Source organism: Plectrocnemia conspersa, unplaced genomic scaffold (assembly GCF_051122295.1).
Source record: "Plectrocnemia conspersa isolate PC_06_02 unplaced genomic scaffold, ASM5112229v1 ptg000003l, whole genome shotgun sequence".
Lineage (NCBI taxonomy): Eukaryota > Metazoa > Arthropoda > Insecta > Trichoptera > Polycentropodidae > Plectrocnemia > Plectrocnemia conspersa.
Window position 1 is genome coordinate 27079538 of NW_028277167.1, and position 15734 is coordinate 27095271.

General features: G+C 33.6%; 1 protein-coding gene across 17 annotated transcripts in view; it reads right to left on the bottom strand.

Annotated features, from left to right (window-relative positions):
- Positions 1 to 15734, bottom strand: part of LOC148237156 (rho GTPase-activating protein 23-like) — a 199593-nt gene that overhangs the window by 30849 nt on the left and 153010 nt on the right. For all 17 annotated transcript variants that reach the window (XM_088183351.1, XM_088183349.1, XM_088183344.1 and 14 more), the window contains exons 3-4: positions 1782 to 2003; positions 1455 to 1706 (exon numbers count right to left, since the gene is read on the bottom strand). In XM_088183351.1, the coding sequence (XP_088039477.1) occupies positions 1455 to 1706; positions 1782 to 2003 (474 nt within the window). The remainder of the gene's footprint in view (positions 1 to 1454; positions 1707 to 1781; positions 2004 to 15734) is intronic.

Below are 15734 nucleotides of genomic sequence, written 5' to 3' on the forward strand. Positions count from 1 at the left end.
AGAATACATTTTCACCGGTAGATATGTATTTTTATCAATGAAAATATAATTTATCTGGCAGGTGTTACATAAATTTACATACTTATCATTATTTATTGACGTGTGATCAATAATTATTACAATGAACGTAAATTTTTTTGTGAAGGTATAATTTCACTAGTGAAGTCAAAATACATTTTCACCCGTAAATATATATTTTTACTAGCGAAAATTTAATTTAACTGATAGGTGCTAATGAAATTATATGCTGCTCAAAAATCTCTATGAAACTCAATTTGACAGTTGTGAAACGTTCATTTTCTGTTCAAACCCAAACCTAACCTAATGAAAATTCTAAAATTAATTATAGCTATAAATCTTTCATTAGCTCTCAAAGGAAAAAATACAGACAGACTTCGCATCTCGTATATTGCTCCATAGTTAGTCTGCACTTTGATAATACACTGTTTTAAAAATATAATAGATATCCTTACCGATTTTCAAAGGGTCAAAGTATATTCAAATCAAATATTAGTCAATAGGAGGATGCAAAAACAATTATCATTTCTCAGAAGTCAGAAATTCACGTCAAAAGCAATAAAATCGTGTCGGCGCCGTTGTAGTTGGGACGCTCGGTAACGAGCATTCCCACTGCGACGGCGACGGCACGATTTTATTGCCTTTGGCGTGGATTTTTGACTTTTGAGAAGGGATAATTGTTTTTTGAGTTTTCATAATGGTCAAAATCGGTTTAGATATACTTCATTTGATTCTCATCTAATGTCAGTCGTAACATTGTTATAAAAGGTCTGGATAACAGAGTGTTTCCACTGCCACGTCATAAGTTTATTGCTTTTGACGTGGATTCTAAATAGTGACGTAAATATTATGAATTTTATGAATGAAATATTAAAGAAACGACCAACTTTTGATTCCCCCCCTAGAAAAATTTGAAATGTCCCTGTATTTAACGCTGGCATAACAAGCGAGTTCAAAATTGTGTAAATCTAGCAACAATAGTTTTGATTTTAAATCTTGACGATCCTTAGTAAATCCAAGAGGCATAATTTTATTAGTTTTATGACTATTCAACACAAAGCTTATGGGTGTTCTTGACAGTTTAGTATGGTGACACATGTCTGTCATTCAAGAAAATGTACTAATGAACTTGAAAGTTCTGAAACAGCATAATTTCTGAATCTTGATCTGGTAGTAACAAAAGTCCATTGCAGCTGTTAGATATTATAAAATAAATTTGTCGAATAACAGTGAATGTAAGTACCACACTAACTGATTTGAAGCAAAAGACTACCTACTGTAAAACATGGCGATATACCTTAAAAAATTTTCATTTGATTCGTCTTCACATAACATATTTTTAATCTTTTGGGAACTGAAAGATGAAGGCTTAAAGAATGCCTCGACTACTTATAAAATCTTGTACTAATTTGTTTTAAAAAAAATTATAATCGTACCTTTTGAAGTACGTCAGCTTCTTTAGGTACAACATGTAAAGTTAGTGTGTTAGAAGCCTGTTGAATAAGTTGAACTACATGTGAATAAGGCCATCCACGTATCGGCTGCTTATCCACACAAAGTATCCTATCTCCTGGCCTTAATCCAGCACGCTGCGCTGGGCCACCGTCTCGTATGCTCTTCACAAAGATTGTATCCATACATTCTTTGACAGCGCCCACAGCTGCGTGCCGTGCATCATGTAGCAAATCCTGAAAAGGTCCATCAATTTAAAATTAGTCTCCAAGTCATAATATCAGTCTTATTAATTATTCATTTAAACATACCGTGACGGATTCAGGTGGATATATGATGAAGTGTCGCAAGGTGAATCCGAATCCATGGCCGTCAGAGCGTCTCAGAACCAAGATTCTTGGCGTCGGTGCTACCCTTATCAAAGGAGCGGGAGTGGGAGCCACAGCACCAGGTACTGGAGGGTATTGTGCTTCTCCAGGATAAGGCGGTCGCAGCGGAGGCGTGTACGGAGATGCCCCTAACGCCGCTTGAGTCTGGAATTGAAAAAAAAAAGCAACATTAATCAAAGAATCCACGCGCGCAAAACAGGTTTCCTTAAATAGTAGATTTGTATAAAAGATACACAATTGATATGCGACCTCGAAGGGCCGGCGAGTCCAAATACGGCATAGGTAAATAATATCTATGGTTGTGTGGAGGGTAGAGATCGCTTTTGATCACTTGAAATATTGTCCCAGTGAGAGGACAACGCAATGGGAGCGTATCAGATGCACCGGTGCAGTGCTCCTTAAATGGCAGTCTCGAATAGGCAGCGGCACGAACGGCCGGCTGCCTTATCTTCGCACCTGCGGTAAAAGGGCGAGGCCTTGAAATTATGCGACTATTGCAAATTTAGCCATTAAAACGGACAAGTTTTAAATATTATTAATCAAATCCAAGTTCTATATTGCTTTATTATATAGAATTTACAAAAATCGATAAGCACTATATCTTAAAACAGGATGTTTCAATCAGTAAGACAACTTTGAGATAAAGTTTCATCCATTCAAAGAATCTCTTCAGACATTCAAGTAAATATATATCTCGTATTTCATTGATATGCAAACCTTTGAGGCTCAGTATCATATTTTACTGCCTCACAAACATTTTATTAACCATTATCTATTTTTAGAACAGCCAACTTTTTACATTGGTAGAGCTAATTTTGATATAGATTTGATTATTTGGAAATAGTTTTCATAAGAATAGTTCATTTACGATAATATAAGTCAGCAGTGGTTATTTCTTTACTGTTAACAAGTTTTTTTTATAAAAATAAGTCGCAATCAACTTATTCATATACAATATTGTAACACTAATTTAACAAAAGTTATCATAAAGAATTCTTAAGTATAATAATATGTTGATTATATGAAAATTTAATGGCATAAATAAATTTTACTGTTAAATATATTTTTTTGGGAACATTTATAAAAATCTATTTTTTAAAGCGGTAAAATATTTCACCTAACCTATTTTTCAGTAAAAAAAAAAACAATACATATATCCTTAAAAGAACGGAAAAAAATCTGGCAGGTAATGGGTTAACAAATGTTATCATAAAACAATATGTATATGTATTTAAATTATTTTTAATATAATTGCAAGTAACAAATAACTTCTGCACTTTAACTAATATGGTTCCTTAGGTTACAATCCCAGCACTTTACCGATACGCTATTACAGCATAATTAACACTCAGTAATTCGTTCTGCGCATGGCTTCGCCTACTAGGTTAAAACAGTAAACTGACCACTCACAAGTCACGAGTCATTAAAATAAAGGCTTGAGAATCCTAATTGTGTGAAAAATTAAAATATTAAAATAAAGTTATGAAGACACTTAGATTAAAATCCCGTACGCTATTAAATGTCATAAAAGTATTCAAACTGTGCATAATCCAACCTACCGATTACGTCATCACAGTAAACTGACCACTCACAAGTCGCGATTCATTAAAATAAGGATATGAGAGGCGTTATCGTGCGCGTGTAATACATTCTAATACCAACTAGAGTAGTAAAAATATAACATTGCAAGAATTTTATGATTTAAAAAACTTAAATAAAGTTTTCATTATAAAAGGAGCGACCAAGCCACAAGTGGTGAAAAGTATGTGAAAGAAACCAGGTGGTCATACACCATGTGAGGTCAGATTCCGAGAAACACTTGGCAAATCGATGAATGCCTTGCACTTTTCAACAATTCAAAATTGTACTACAACCATGCGTTCAAGCACTACACCGGCGAAGATCAAAGGTTGCCATAATTTAATTTAGTAAAGCAATATTAAATTATTCCACCATATATCTCCCACTTTCAAAAGGCAATTTGATCTCGCTCAAGGAAAGTGTTTCGTCACATACCTAGTATCTGGCAGATATTATAACTTATTGCCGATGCTCTTCAATAAGATTCCCTAAAAAGGACTTTGGCTCTCTTCGGTTTGGATCCGGTTGATTGAAACGAGAAACCTTGGCTTCCCTTTTACAAAGAATGCGCTGCTTCACTTCGTTCGTTCGTCTTCTTCTGCATCGTTTTTTCGCGCACTCTTGCATTGCACGCTGCATACTTCAGTGGATAATTGAATATTTCTCGTGATTGCCAGTTGTTTTCGACGCGTGTCTTGAGTGAACTATTATACTATCTCAATACGTATAATTATATGATTTTTTACAAGTGGAAAATGTGAGTATGCTTCATGAGCTAAAACATTAAGTAGGTGCTTTAATTATTATAATTGAAAATATTACAAAAAGTGTTGTGCTCTTCAAAGGCAAAGAAGACAAAATACTTAGTTGAACATATTACGTCATGATGGTCTAACTAGTTTTCTCGTATACATTTTTAATAAAAGCATAGTAATAAAAAGTGTTTCATATGTATTATAAATTATACTACATAACAAATAGATACGCATAGATCACAAATACAGGTGAAGAACTTGAACTTAGGTGTATATACAGATATAAAAAACAGTCTCATTCTCACACCCGTCTTCAAGAGCTTATAAATATCCGTCATATATCAAAGCAGTCGTAAACACGACAGTTTTCCTGTCGTTTACATAATTACAAATACTGTAAATCGCTTTTGTAAATATATAGTCTGCGATTGAAGGAAAAAAACATCAGCATCTCACACAGTGAGTTAAAAACTGGATCCAATGGAAGACAGAAAAATGGAATGATTGTCCTTATTCTTGTGGCATTATAATAATTATTGTAGAATATACTATCAATAATTGAACAGCACCTGTGTTCCGTGGAACCTTTGAATTTTTGTCTATGAAGATCGAATTCTTGGGATTCTAGTGACTACTTAGCTGTACCTGGACTGACGTGCAAGTGGAAAGTGGCTGCTTTATCGCGATAGTCGGATTAGCTTAGTTGAAGCAAAGTGATCGAAATGTCTGTTATGACTGAAGTGAATTCCTGGCGGAAGTGAGTTTAGTACGAACGTCCAACGCCCTTATACGGACTTTATTATTATCTAATAAATATATAGTTAGATTATCTGGGTACGATGATTAAAAAATCAGTAGAATTGCCAGTGTTTGGGTATTTATGAGCTAGGATTTGCAATGAATTCCTTTGTATTTGACACCTACCTTGTCTTTTGTATTTGGTACCGACCGTAACACTTGTTCAGATATATTTTATTAAGTCCCAGGACACGAGACAGTACAAAAATTTGGAAATTCATTGATTGTCGAATAATAATTAAATTAAATAAACAAATAATATGCCACCAAAATATTTTTCCGGTAAAATATGATAAATGTAGTCAACGAAATGAAGTTGAAAAAGGCTTTGCAATCAACCAGAAGTCACAAAATCTAAAACTTTTATATTACATATTTGCTCTCAATTAAGCCAACACCAACGGAAAGCGAGCGAATATTCTCAACGAGAGGAATATTTATTACAAAAATTAAAAATATAATAATCAGATTTAACTAAAAACTTATTTTGAGTTATCTAAAAACTTATTTTGTCTAGCAAAAAAAATAATATATATCTGCATTTTCATAATAAAATTCTACAATCGCCGTTTTGTATATTATAATTGAAATTGCGTTTTTTGTAGTTGTTATAAATAATAAATAAATTTAATAAAATAATATGCCTTTTAATTATATAAAAAATATGTATGCTTTTTATATACATTTTATATACTTTTTATATACAAATATTTGTAAAAATATATAATTTTTTTATCTCCCTTCCTAGATCTTGAAATAAACAGAAACTTAAAAATCACAATTTATGAATAAACCCTTGAGAGAAGTCGCCATGTTAGAACACCCAATTATTAAAAAATGTATGCAATTAACAACACCAGGCATCACTAAACAGCATATTGTACTCATTAAAATGTGCGGTTTAGTAATTAATGGCACTGTAATTTACGTAAAAGGACCGCAAAGTCACCACAATATAGTAATTTATAGATGGCCACCCATGAAACATACTCAAGCTTTATTATAAAGGCGGAGCTGGACCATACGGCAAATTACTCAAAATAAACCTTCTACCCATTTAACAAAGCTGCTCGCAAGGAACATATAAAAGGGTTTGCAGGAAAAAGGCAAAGCAAATTCGAATAACTAATCCCAGACACACTGGCATCTAACAATTCATGATTGTAACCCAAGTTCATATTCGCATAAGAGTATTATTTATAATAGGATAGTATGGATTACTCGGTGGCATAGTGCCCACGGAATCTTAGCCGGCATTTCGCGTATGTGATTCAACGGCGACGAGTCACTGTCGACTATTTTGTGAATGGGTGACTGTGTCACGGGAGACTCTATTTTCGATTGTCTGGGTATACCCAGAGAGTGCTCAGATTATTCGGCGTTAAGTAAAACGATACACAAAGCAATCTTCGACAGTCAAATTCAATATCTGAAGATAATGTTTAACGACATATGAACAGTGGTGGTGTTGAGTTTCCGAGACCAATGGATGATTTCAAATTTTGACATGATGTGTGCTTGTTTGGAGCGATGGCGTGCAAACATTTCAAACCGCAACACCTTGTTCAAATGGTGTTTTGATGCGTAATGGGTATTGTTTATCTGCAGCTTACAACACACAAGGCAAATATTATGATTTCATTTGCATAACTTATTTATATGCTGGAATTCGTATGTCATGTATATATAAACAGACAGGCGTGCTTAAAGTAGACGCGCTACTAGACACATTTTCGCTGAAATTTGATGGTGTCAAAATAGCAGTGAAAGAAATGTTTTCAATAGCGCTTATACATTATATATATATATATATATATATATATATATATATATATATATATATATATATATATATATATATATATATATATATATATATATATATATATATATATATATATATATATATATATATATATATTTTAATATTATGTATCTGGATTTTTTCTGAGAAACTCGGCTAATTTTGAGAAAAGATTGTTATTTCTCTCAGAGAACCACATATACTATTAAAATAATATGCATTATGTTTGCCACAAGAACATTATCTGTATTATATACAATCTAACTGTGCCCTATAAGGCACACTTCCTTTACAAACATACTTTTTTATTACATTTTTATGAAATATAAAAAGTATATAGCGGAAAGATAAGAGATGACTCATTAATGTGAAATTTCATTTGTTTTTATTATTTTTATATTTGACAAAAAACTGTAGCTATATAGCTAAAAGTATAGCTGAATAATTTTGTATAGGCAAACGCATTTAAGCAATTTGCTAAATTAATAATTTCATTGAATTCATTATTTTAACATAACCTAGCTCCGTCTTTTATACTAGCTGCATAATCTAACATTTTGCCAAATTGTGTTTGATTCGCATATTCGAAATTAATTTTATAATTTTTTAGTAAAAATGAATAAAAATTAATATCGTAAAAATTCATTAAACCTAAACTTTTGATATATCCAAGATGATTATTTTTACATTGGAGTTAGTAATTATTTTTAAGATTTAATAAATGTTTTCAATTTCTGTAATTTATACAGAAGATGTGGACAAGCAATAAAACAGCAAGATCAAGAAATTTATAATGCCTGAACTACACTCTCTGGAAGTTGTCCGAACCGAAGTTACAACTGAAGTCAAATTTTATATGCCGTCCGGACGGCGGCTTCTGTCACGTACAGCTGTCATATTTGCGCGCGATCAAAAAATGTGCCAAATAATCGCAATTTTTAAATTATCATATTATTAAAATTACGCTACTGATAATTATAAAAGTTTGTGTGGGCACTCACCAATACAATATCAGTGAAAAGTTTTCGGTCATAAATATTCAATTTACGCAAAATCTTTGTCGGCTTTTGCAAAATGATATAAGGCATAAAAATAATACTTCAGAATACGAGCACCACATCTGTGACTATCCTAGAATTTGTCGCCATCGATTCTAAATAAGAATTCGTTATGGTGTGACATTTATATAAACCGATCTAGAAAAATACATTAGAATATTCGAAACGTTTTTTTTAACAAAATCAAGTACCAATAATTATATTTTAATTATTTAATGGTATATGAAAAAAAATATAATAATGATATATGTTAGAAGAATATACTATCAAAAATATAATTAATCCCTTTTGGTGCCAGTAAGAGTCTGTTGAAGTCCCCGATAAGCAAGTGGTATTATAACTTGACCACGTGACTACGATGCAGCGCTCGACATGCGTGTTGACCATAGGACGCCTACGCGCATCCTGAAATTGAACCGAGTTACTCGTTCTATCTCAGTTTGCGAAACACCATATCATTATCTCTCTCACTCTCGTCACTTAACACGCAAGAGCGAATGGGGGAGTATCTCACCGCTCGCGCTCGAAAGAGCAGCTCCGACTTCGATTCCTTTGACTTCGGTCCGTTTGCCGACAATGTCGACTGAATTACCCTCACTTTACCTCCCGTTCTCGATGACCTCGGACAACTTCCGAGAGATTTTATGAAATGATTATAAAAAAATATAAAATTTTACGGATAATCGCCAATTGAAACACTCTGGAAAATAACTATACAAATCAACCGATTCTTTAATAATTGAACATTTGAAACTAACAAAAACGGTGGAATGTGTTAAAATTTGTCAAAAACGTCGCGTAAGGTTCTGGACTAATAAACCAAAGAGTTCGAAGTTATTTATAAAAACGCGCTATTATTAAAAACCAGCGCCAGCTGCAAAGTTGCATTTATTGATTGTAAACCATAATAATAGAGTGCAATATAGCTTCACATTAATAAAGACAGTCAAATTTCGCCTGATGTTCAATGACGGCTTGCCGTCGTCGTTCAGTCAACGAGAAATATTATTATTAGATATTTCAGTAAAAAAAAAAGCTACAACAAATAATTATTTTAAAATTCACAATAATTAGAAGCAGCTTCAAATTTATTTTTAAAATAATTAAATTTAAAATAAATATTCTTATTAATTTATTTAACGTATTCTAAAAAAATTATGGCGACCGTAGCTAAGAGAGACGACGTTTCTCAGAACCACATTAAAAAGGATTTTTAAAGACCAATGGCTAATCAAAAACATTTTTTTTAAATTTTGATTTCGAGAAGCCTTCTCCCTCTGCCAGGCGCCAAAGATATCAATGGATTTGAACTTTGCTCCGGGACAGTGGAACTGTCCCGGAGCAAAGTGGAGGGGTAGGATCATTTTGTAAAAAAATAATTTCTATTAAGCAAGCGTTGTAAGCAAAGTTTACATATAAATAGTTATTTTATCTTTTTAACAAATATTTATCTTTTTAACAAATATATTATCACTGAAATTCAACATATTTTTTATTTTTAATTATACTCCATTTTTATTGTACTTGTGAGATGCTGAGTACTTCATGGTGATTATTATAGTATTGTTTATGTAAAAAACCTATAACTGAGTTCGCCTGTAGTTGCTTGTTTTTATAAATTTACTTTTATAAACAATTACATAAATTGCGTCCGCACACGCAAAAGAAAGTACCCCGCGTACCAAAACAATCACAACTCTTGCGTTTTTTATATTTATTTTATTCTTTTACACCGTGAGAACAGTTTTCTCTGCGACACTCTAACAACCGAACAACTTATTGTCTCTGTAGCGAATCTGAAAGTTCAGACGGACGATTGTAGTGAGACCAAGGAGTTTTTTCTTCACATTCTTTTGGCATTCGTAATACACTTAATACTTCATAAACACATAATTTCATAAACACACCCGTCTCCCGGTGAACTACGATTTGGCAACGCTTCCCAGCATTTCGATTTCACAACTTTTAATCATTGATAGTGGCTAATTAGCGTTTCGCGTAACTTCTTTTTGTCGGTTCACCGTGACGTAAGACGTGAGATGATGATGTAACCTCTCGCTCGTTTCCTCACAATTCGCGAAACAATTCAATTAGATGTGTGCTTTAGTCATGTATGTTGTTGTAGTCATAATGGCGTTTATTTTCGAATCGTTTGGCTCTCGAGAGGTTTGCTTTTAGCGAGACTGTGCTCATAAATACAATCATGGGTGTGCGTGTCGTTAATTCCAGTTATTCCGAGACGCAAGATAGCTTGTTTTTTTAGGAGCCCTTTGAAATCGATATAATATAAATATGGTTTAGACTGGAGAAGAAAATGCGGAGACGCTTCGATCGTGTGGAGAAGTTAATGTTGAATGGATTTTTAAAATAAGTTTTTTTTTGCGTTATTTTGTGTCTCGTTTGAAGTTTTACTGGCGTTTTAAGTGGAAGGCGTTGTTATGAATAGATCAATAGTGGCTTAGTTATTTCCGTTTCGTAGTGATTATTGTAGTGGTTTATTTTCAAAGATAGCATACTACGTATTATATTAATGGCGTCGATTTATTACAGATCAGCAATATTTTAAAATAAGCTTACGATATCATTTGTATATTTGTATTATATAAAGCGCTTATTGGGAGGATCTCAATCCAGCTCATCAATGATATCGATTTAATTTATTTATTGTAAATCTACTGTTGCGTTGCAACCAGGTAAACACAATTAACAACTACTACAAGTAGTGTGATACCAGACTGACATCAAATTATTTAGATTAGTGACATATATTGTATCAAATATAAACTATTAATTATTGATTCGTGATATTAGGAAAATCTAGGAAAACCTAATTTATAATGGTCAATCGGAATTATAATTATATAACAATCACTAATTTTACTATCCCATGCACGATAAAAGATTAAAAACATTAGGATCCGTATGGAATTCAATATATTGTTAATTTGCATTGATGAATCTTGTGGTTGTGAAGGTTTCGATGAGGTTCTAGACTTTATTAAGATAATACTCGACACACCATAAAATAATTGTTATCGCTACGAGCTAGCTGCGACTCGAATGAAGATTGATATTATCAGTGTCCTGACGGACCGAGTGGTACGGGAATAATTTACTATGCTCCTCTAAAGAAATGAGATTTCCCTAATTATGAATTTATGTAATTAAAAATATGAAGAAAGCAATGAGACGGCATTTCTCGCCTTACCGGTTTAAATAAAATATGCAGCGTTCATATTCGTTGCACAAACAATGAGAAATTGTTCATGTGCACTAAGTCTGAGGAGGTTAATGGTATTGTGGCGAGCACACACAGTCTTTGTCTCAAAACTTGCGTTAATTTACTGTGACCAAAATAATCGTCCATTAACAAGGAAACCACATAGCCCCCGTTACGACCAGAAAAAAACGTATAAATAACACGAGTTTTGTTCTTACAGTAAATATTCGAAACGGTCACGGATATAATAAATCACCGGATCAACAAAATTCCCGTTGCAATGCAATACGACCTTGGACAATGCCCATCAAGCAAATGTCGCTTTCTAAAGGCGTATACCTATTTCGCCGTTTTAAGAAGCGACTGCAGCGATTAGTTGGACGATCGCTGCATAATTGTGATTGGTCAGCAACCTTTAAAGGCCTGGATATTTAAGCACAAGCGTAGTCACAAGTGGTCAAACGCAGACTCCGGCAGATACTCAAAGAGACTAGCGGACTCCCGCCACACGCGGTCAATACGGTCATAGACGCACATATCCCACCGCCGGCTTCTCCACCACCGCCCAGAGAAAACGGTCATAATGACGCATTGAGGAAACCAATCAAGTCGTGATGGTCAAATTTTTAATAAAAATTTAAAATATATAAAAGGCTGGTTTGTGTTGACAGTCAAGTATTGATGACGCATTTTGTCACGCTCGGCGATTTATTTTATTTTTAAAATGCCGAACACAGTGAAATAGAGCAAATGATAGAAAATGATTTTGGCGATAAAACGTAAAATAAAATAAATATTTTACATCTAACAAGTAGCAGTCGAAATGTTTTAAAACTGTATAATTTTCGACAAAAACAGCATTATAAAGAAATTGTTGAGCAATTGCCCTGAAGAGCCAAGATAAAAAAAAACACGTCAAGTTCGTTCGAATGCAAAGATTCTTGCTAGTGTTTTTCTCGATTATAATTGTATAGTCCACTATGAGGCAATACAAGGACCAGTGGGAATACAACTTTAATATTTTGCACCATGATAACGCATTGGCTCACACTTCACTGCTAATTCGTATTTTTTTGGACAAAAACGACAACGTCGTGATGCCGCAGTCATCGAATTTTAATAGATACACCCGAATTTTACGATACTATAAAAGAGCTAAAGGCAAAATCGCCGAGTATGCTGTAAAATAAATTGTATTTAATTGGAACTACTTCGTGAAGTGGACAATATTGCGTCGTTTTTGACACACTGTAAAACATTTTCACTGTACACTTGTTAAAGAAAGTTTTTTTTTGTATTCTAAAAGAAATTTAAATGAAGGTTTGTCATAAACTTTCAACTCGTAAGAGGAAATCATAAAATCATAAGAACATATGTAATTTCTCGTTGCATATTGAGTTTAAATGGCAGTAATAATATTTCTGGGTTTTGCACCAACATCAATGTATTTTCTTCACAGAAATTATTGACATTTAATAATGAAAATGAGTGTTTTTCACTAATCAGTATAATTTAAAAAAACATGGTTTTATTCGGACATTCCATCAGAAAATTGCCTCGTTCGTACTACCACAAAAAAATATCTCAATATTTACGAGAGGCGCGATCGCATTAATACCGGCATTAGGCCAAAATATGACCCAGCAGCGAGACGCATTTAGACCTCCAGAAGACCATTTACCAGCCTGGGTCTACGCCCCTCGCGCAACTCCGGTAGCGATCGATAATAACGATTTTTTGATGTGAATATAATAACCGGCGTCGCTGCCAGCAAACGCATAAAGCATCGGAGAGTTCCCCCCGCGGCTCTTGTCCAGTTATAGTCAGAACTGGTAGAAGGAGCTGGTTTTCGCGGGATGTCCACCACCAGACGGACGGCCTTGGGACTGGTCTTGAGGCACGTGATTATAAATACGCCTAACGGCCTATAAATAGAGGCGGTGGACCAGTCCAGGAATCTCGTGCACTCCGGTGCAATCTGCTTAGCGGAATTTTGTTGGCGGTTCGCGGAATGCCTGGATTGTTCGAGTTTTTATACAAAACCTTAAAGTAGGTGGTCATTAAAATGGAGTCTTTTGAAATAGGTGTTTGAAGGTAGTGCTTACATATACTTAACTAGTACTGGAAGATCGATACAACAACAGAGATAAGACAATTTATCAGCAGGAAATTGCATCATTGTTTACTAAAACTTGAAAATGTTTCAAGATAATATTGAGTGATAAGATTACGTTATATGAATAGAATCGAACCATACATTATATCATATATATATAGCGGATACTGCACCTTTAGATTAGCAATAATGAGATGATTTAATTATAACAATAATATACCATACAGTTAAGTTAGCGAATTTATTTAAAAATATTTCTGATAAGCCGTATTGAGTTACAGATATAAAATACCAGAACCCTTTGGTTTTGACATCTTCGATGACATATTTTGGTCCTAACTATTATCTAGTTACTATAAGGCAAAGTTCTTTCGATGTCCGCGTGCCAAAAAATTAAAATTAAAAATAATATTTATCAGGTAGTTGTTAATAATAAAGAAATGAAAGAAAACTCACTGAGATCATTTAAATACAATTTCGCACAAATTAATTCATAACATATCTCGAACATTGAATTTATTACTATCTTAACTTGTAGCATTAATTAAAAAAGTACTCATATATATACATATAATACATATATAGTACATTAAAAAAAAAAATTTTAATTGTATTTACGGATCTTACAAATTCGATCATCATAAAATTTGGGATGATTCTTTTGAATTTTGAAAATATTTCTCACAGATGGCCTAACACCAGGGCTTCGCCCTTAGCTGATGCTTACATGAAAAACTCTTGATTTGTCCCTTCACATAAGACCCCAACCTCACAAATGGCCTAGCACCAGGGCTTCGCCCTTAGCTGATGCCTACATGAAAACCCTTGACTTGAACCTGCACATAATACCCCAACCTCACAAATGGCCTAGCACCAGGGCTTCGCCCTTAGCTGATGCCTACATGGAAAACCCTTGACTTGAACCTGCACATAATACCCTAATCTCGCAGATAGCTCAACACCAGGGCTTTGCCCTTAGCTGATGCCTACACGAAAAGGGCCCATTTAGAAGTAATGTGTCACCATATTATTTTTAAAATTTAATTTGACAGTTGCGAAAGGTTCATTTACTGTTAAAACCCAAATCTAACCTAAATAAATTAACCAAACACAACATGATCTAAAAAAAGTTCAAGCACTATAATTAGTTTTAGAACTTTCAGTAGGTCAAGTAAAGTTTGCTTAATTCGTTCCAGACGATCAGATGGGTTCTGAAATTGACATTCTGCAATCGATCAGGTGCATCGCATCACTGATTTAATAGAAAAAGCGCTAGAAAAAAATATATTTGTTCGTCTATTTTAATAGATGCTGCTTAAGTTTTTGATGAAGTATGGCACAGAGGCTTAATTCAAAAACTAAACAGCATACTACCTAAGCAATATATAGAATTATTTGAATCGAACATTTTACAACAGATTATTCAGAATTAAATAAAATAACGAATATTCTGAATTATATTAAATCATCGCTGGAGTCCCACAAGGAAGTGTCCTAGGGCCGACACTCTATTTGTTGTACACGTATGATTTGCCACAAATAGGAAATGTCGCAATTGTAACATTCGCGGATGATACAGAAACCCTGGCAGTGGGGAAAAAGATTGCAAATACTACCGAAAAACTTCAACAAGCCGCTGATTCAAGCAAAAAATGGAAAATAAAATTGAATGAATTAAAATCGGTACATATCAACTTCAATAATAAAAATAAAACGAATTAATCGTAAATTTTCATAAATGGTAACAGTATCCTATTTAGAAAAAACAGCTAAATACCTTGGCGTGACTCTGGACACCAAACTGCGATGGAAGGAACATATAAAAAATAAAATATAGAAAACTTATGGGAAGAAACTCCATGCACAACAAAATCAAGAGATTCAATATAATTCTGAAACCAGTTTGGATCTACGGCATGCAATTATGGGGATGTGACAAACAGTGTCAAATTAAAATGATTAAAAAAATAAAATGTTGTGAATGCTCCGTGGTATGTTTGCGATAGAGACATACATCGTGACCTAGGTGTCGAAGACATCGCCGGTGCTATAAAACCGGTGCTCCAACAAACACGTCAACATCGAGGCAGCAAGCTCCTCAACATGGACAAATTGAAAAGGCATTTTCTATTACTGATTGTGTAGTGTAGAACAGAAACTTTTGGAAACCAATGGGTGAAAATAGTGTTTAAAACATAAATGATTAAAAATAAAGTAAAATTAATTGTTGGTTATAAAGATCAGTTTTAATGTTTAAAAAAATAAGTATAGTTTCAATTACTAGATTTTTGTCCAAAAACAAATAAAATTACATTACAATAGTTTACAGTCAATCGTCGTCACAATGTATAGATTTGAAGATATTTTATTTGAGTGTCACCCCGTTGTAACGAATTGGGCTAGCTCCTGTTATATAACATATACCACCCAGGCACCCAGAATAAAACATATTGAAATTTTAGTGGTTTTCATCTACATTTTTATTTTTTATTGTAAAAAGAGCTATGAAAAAAGACTTAAAACAATCTCAGTCCCACCTGCAA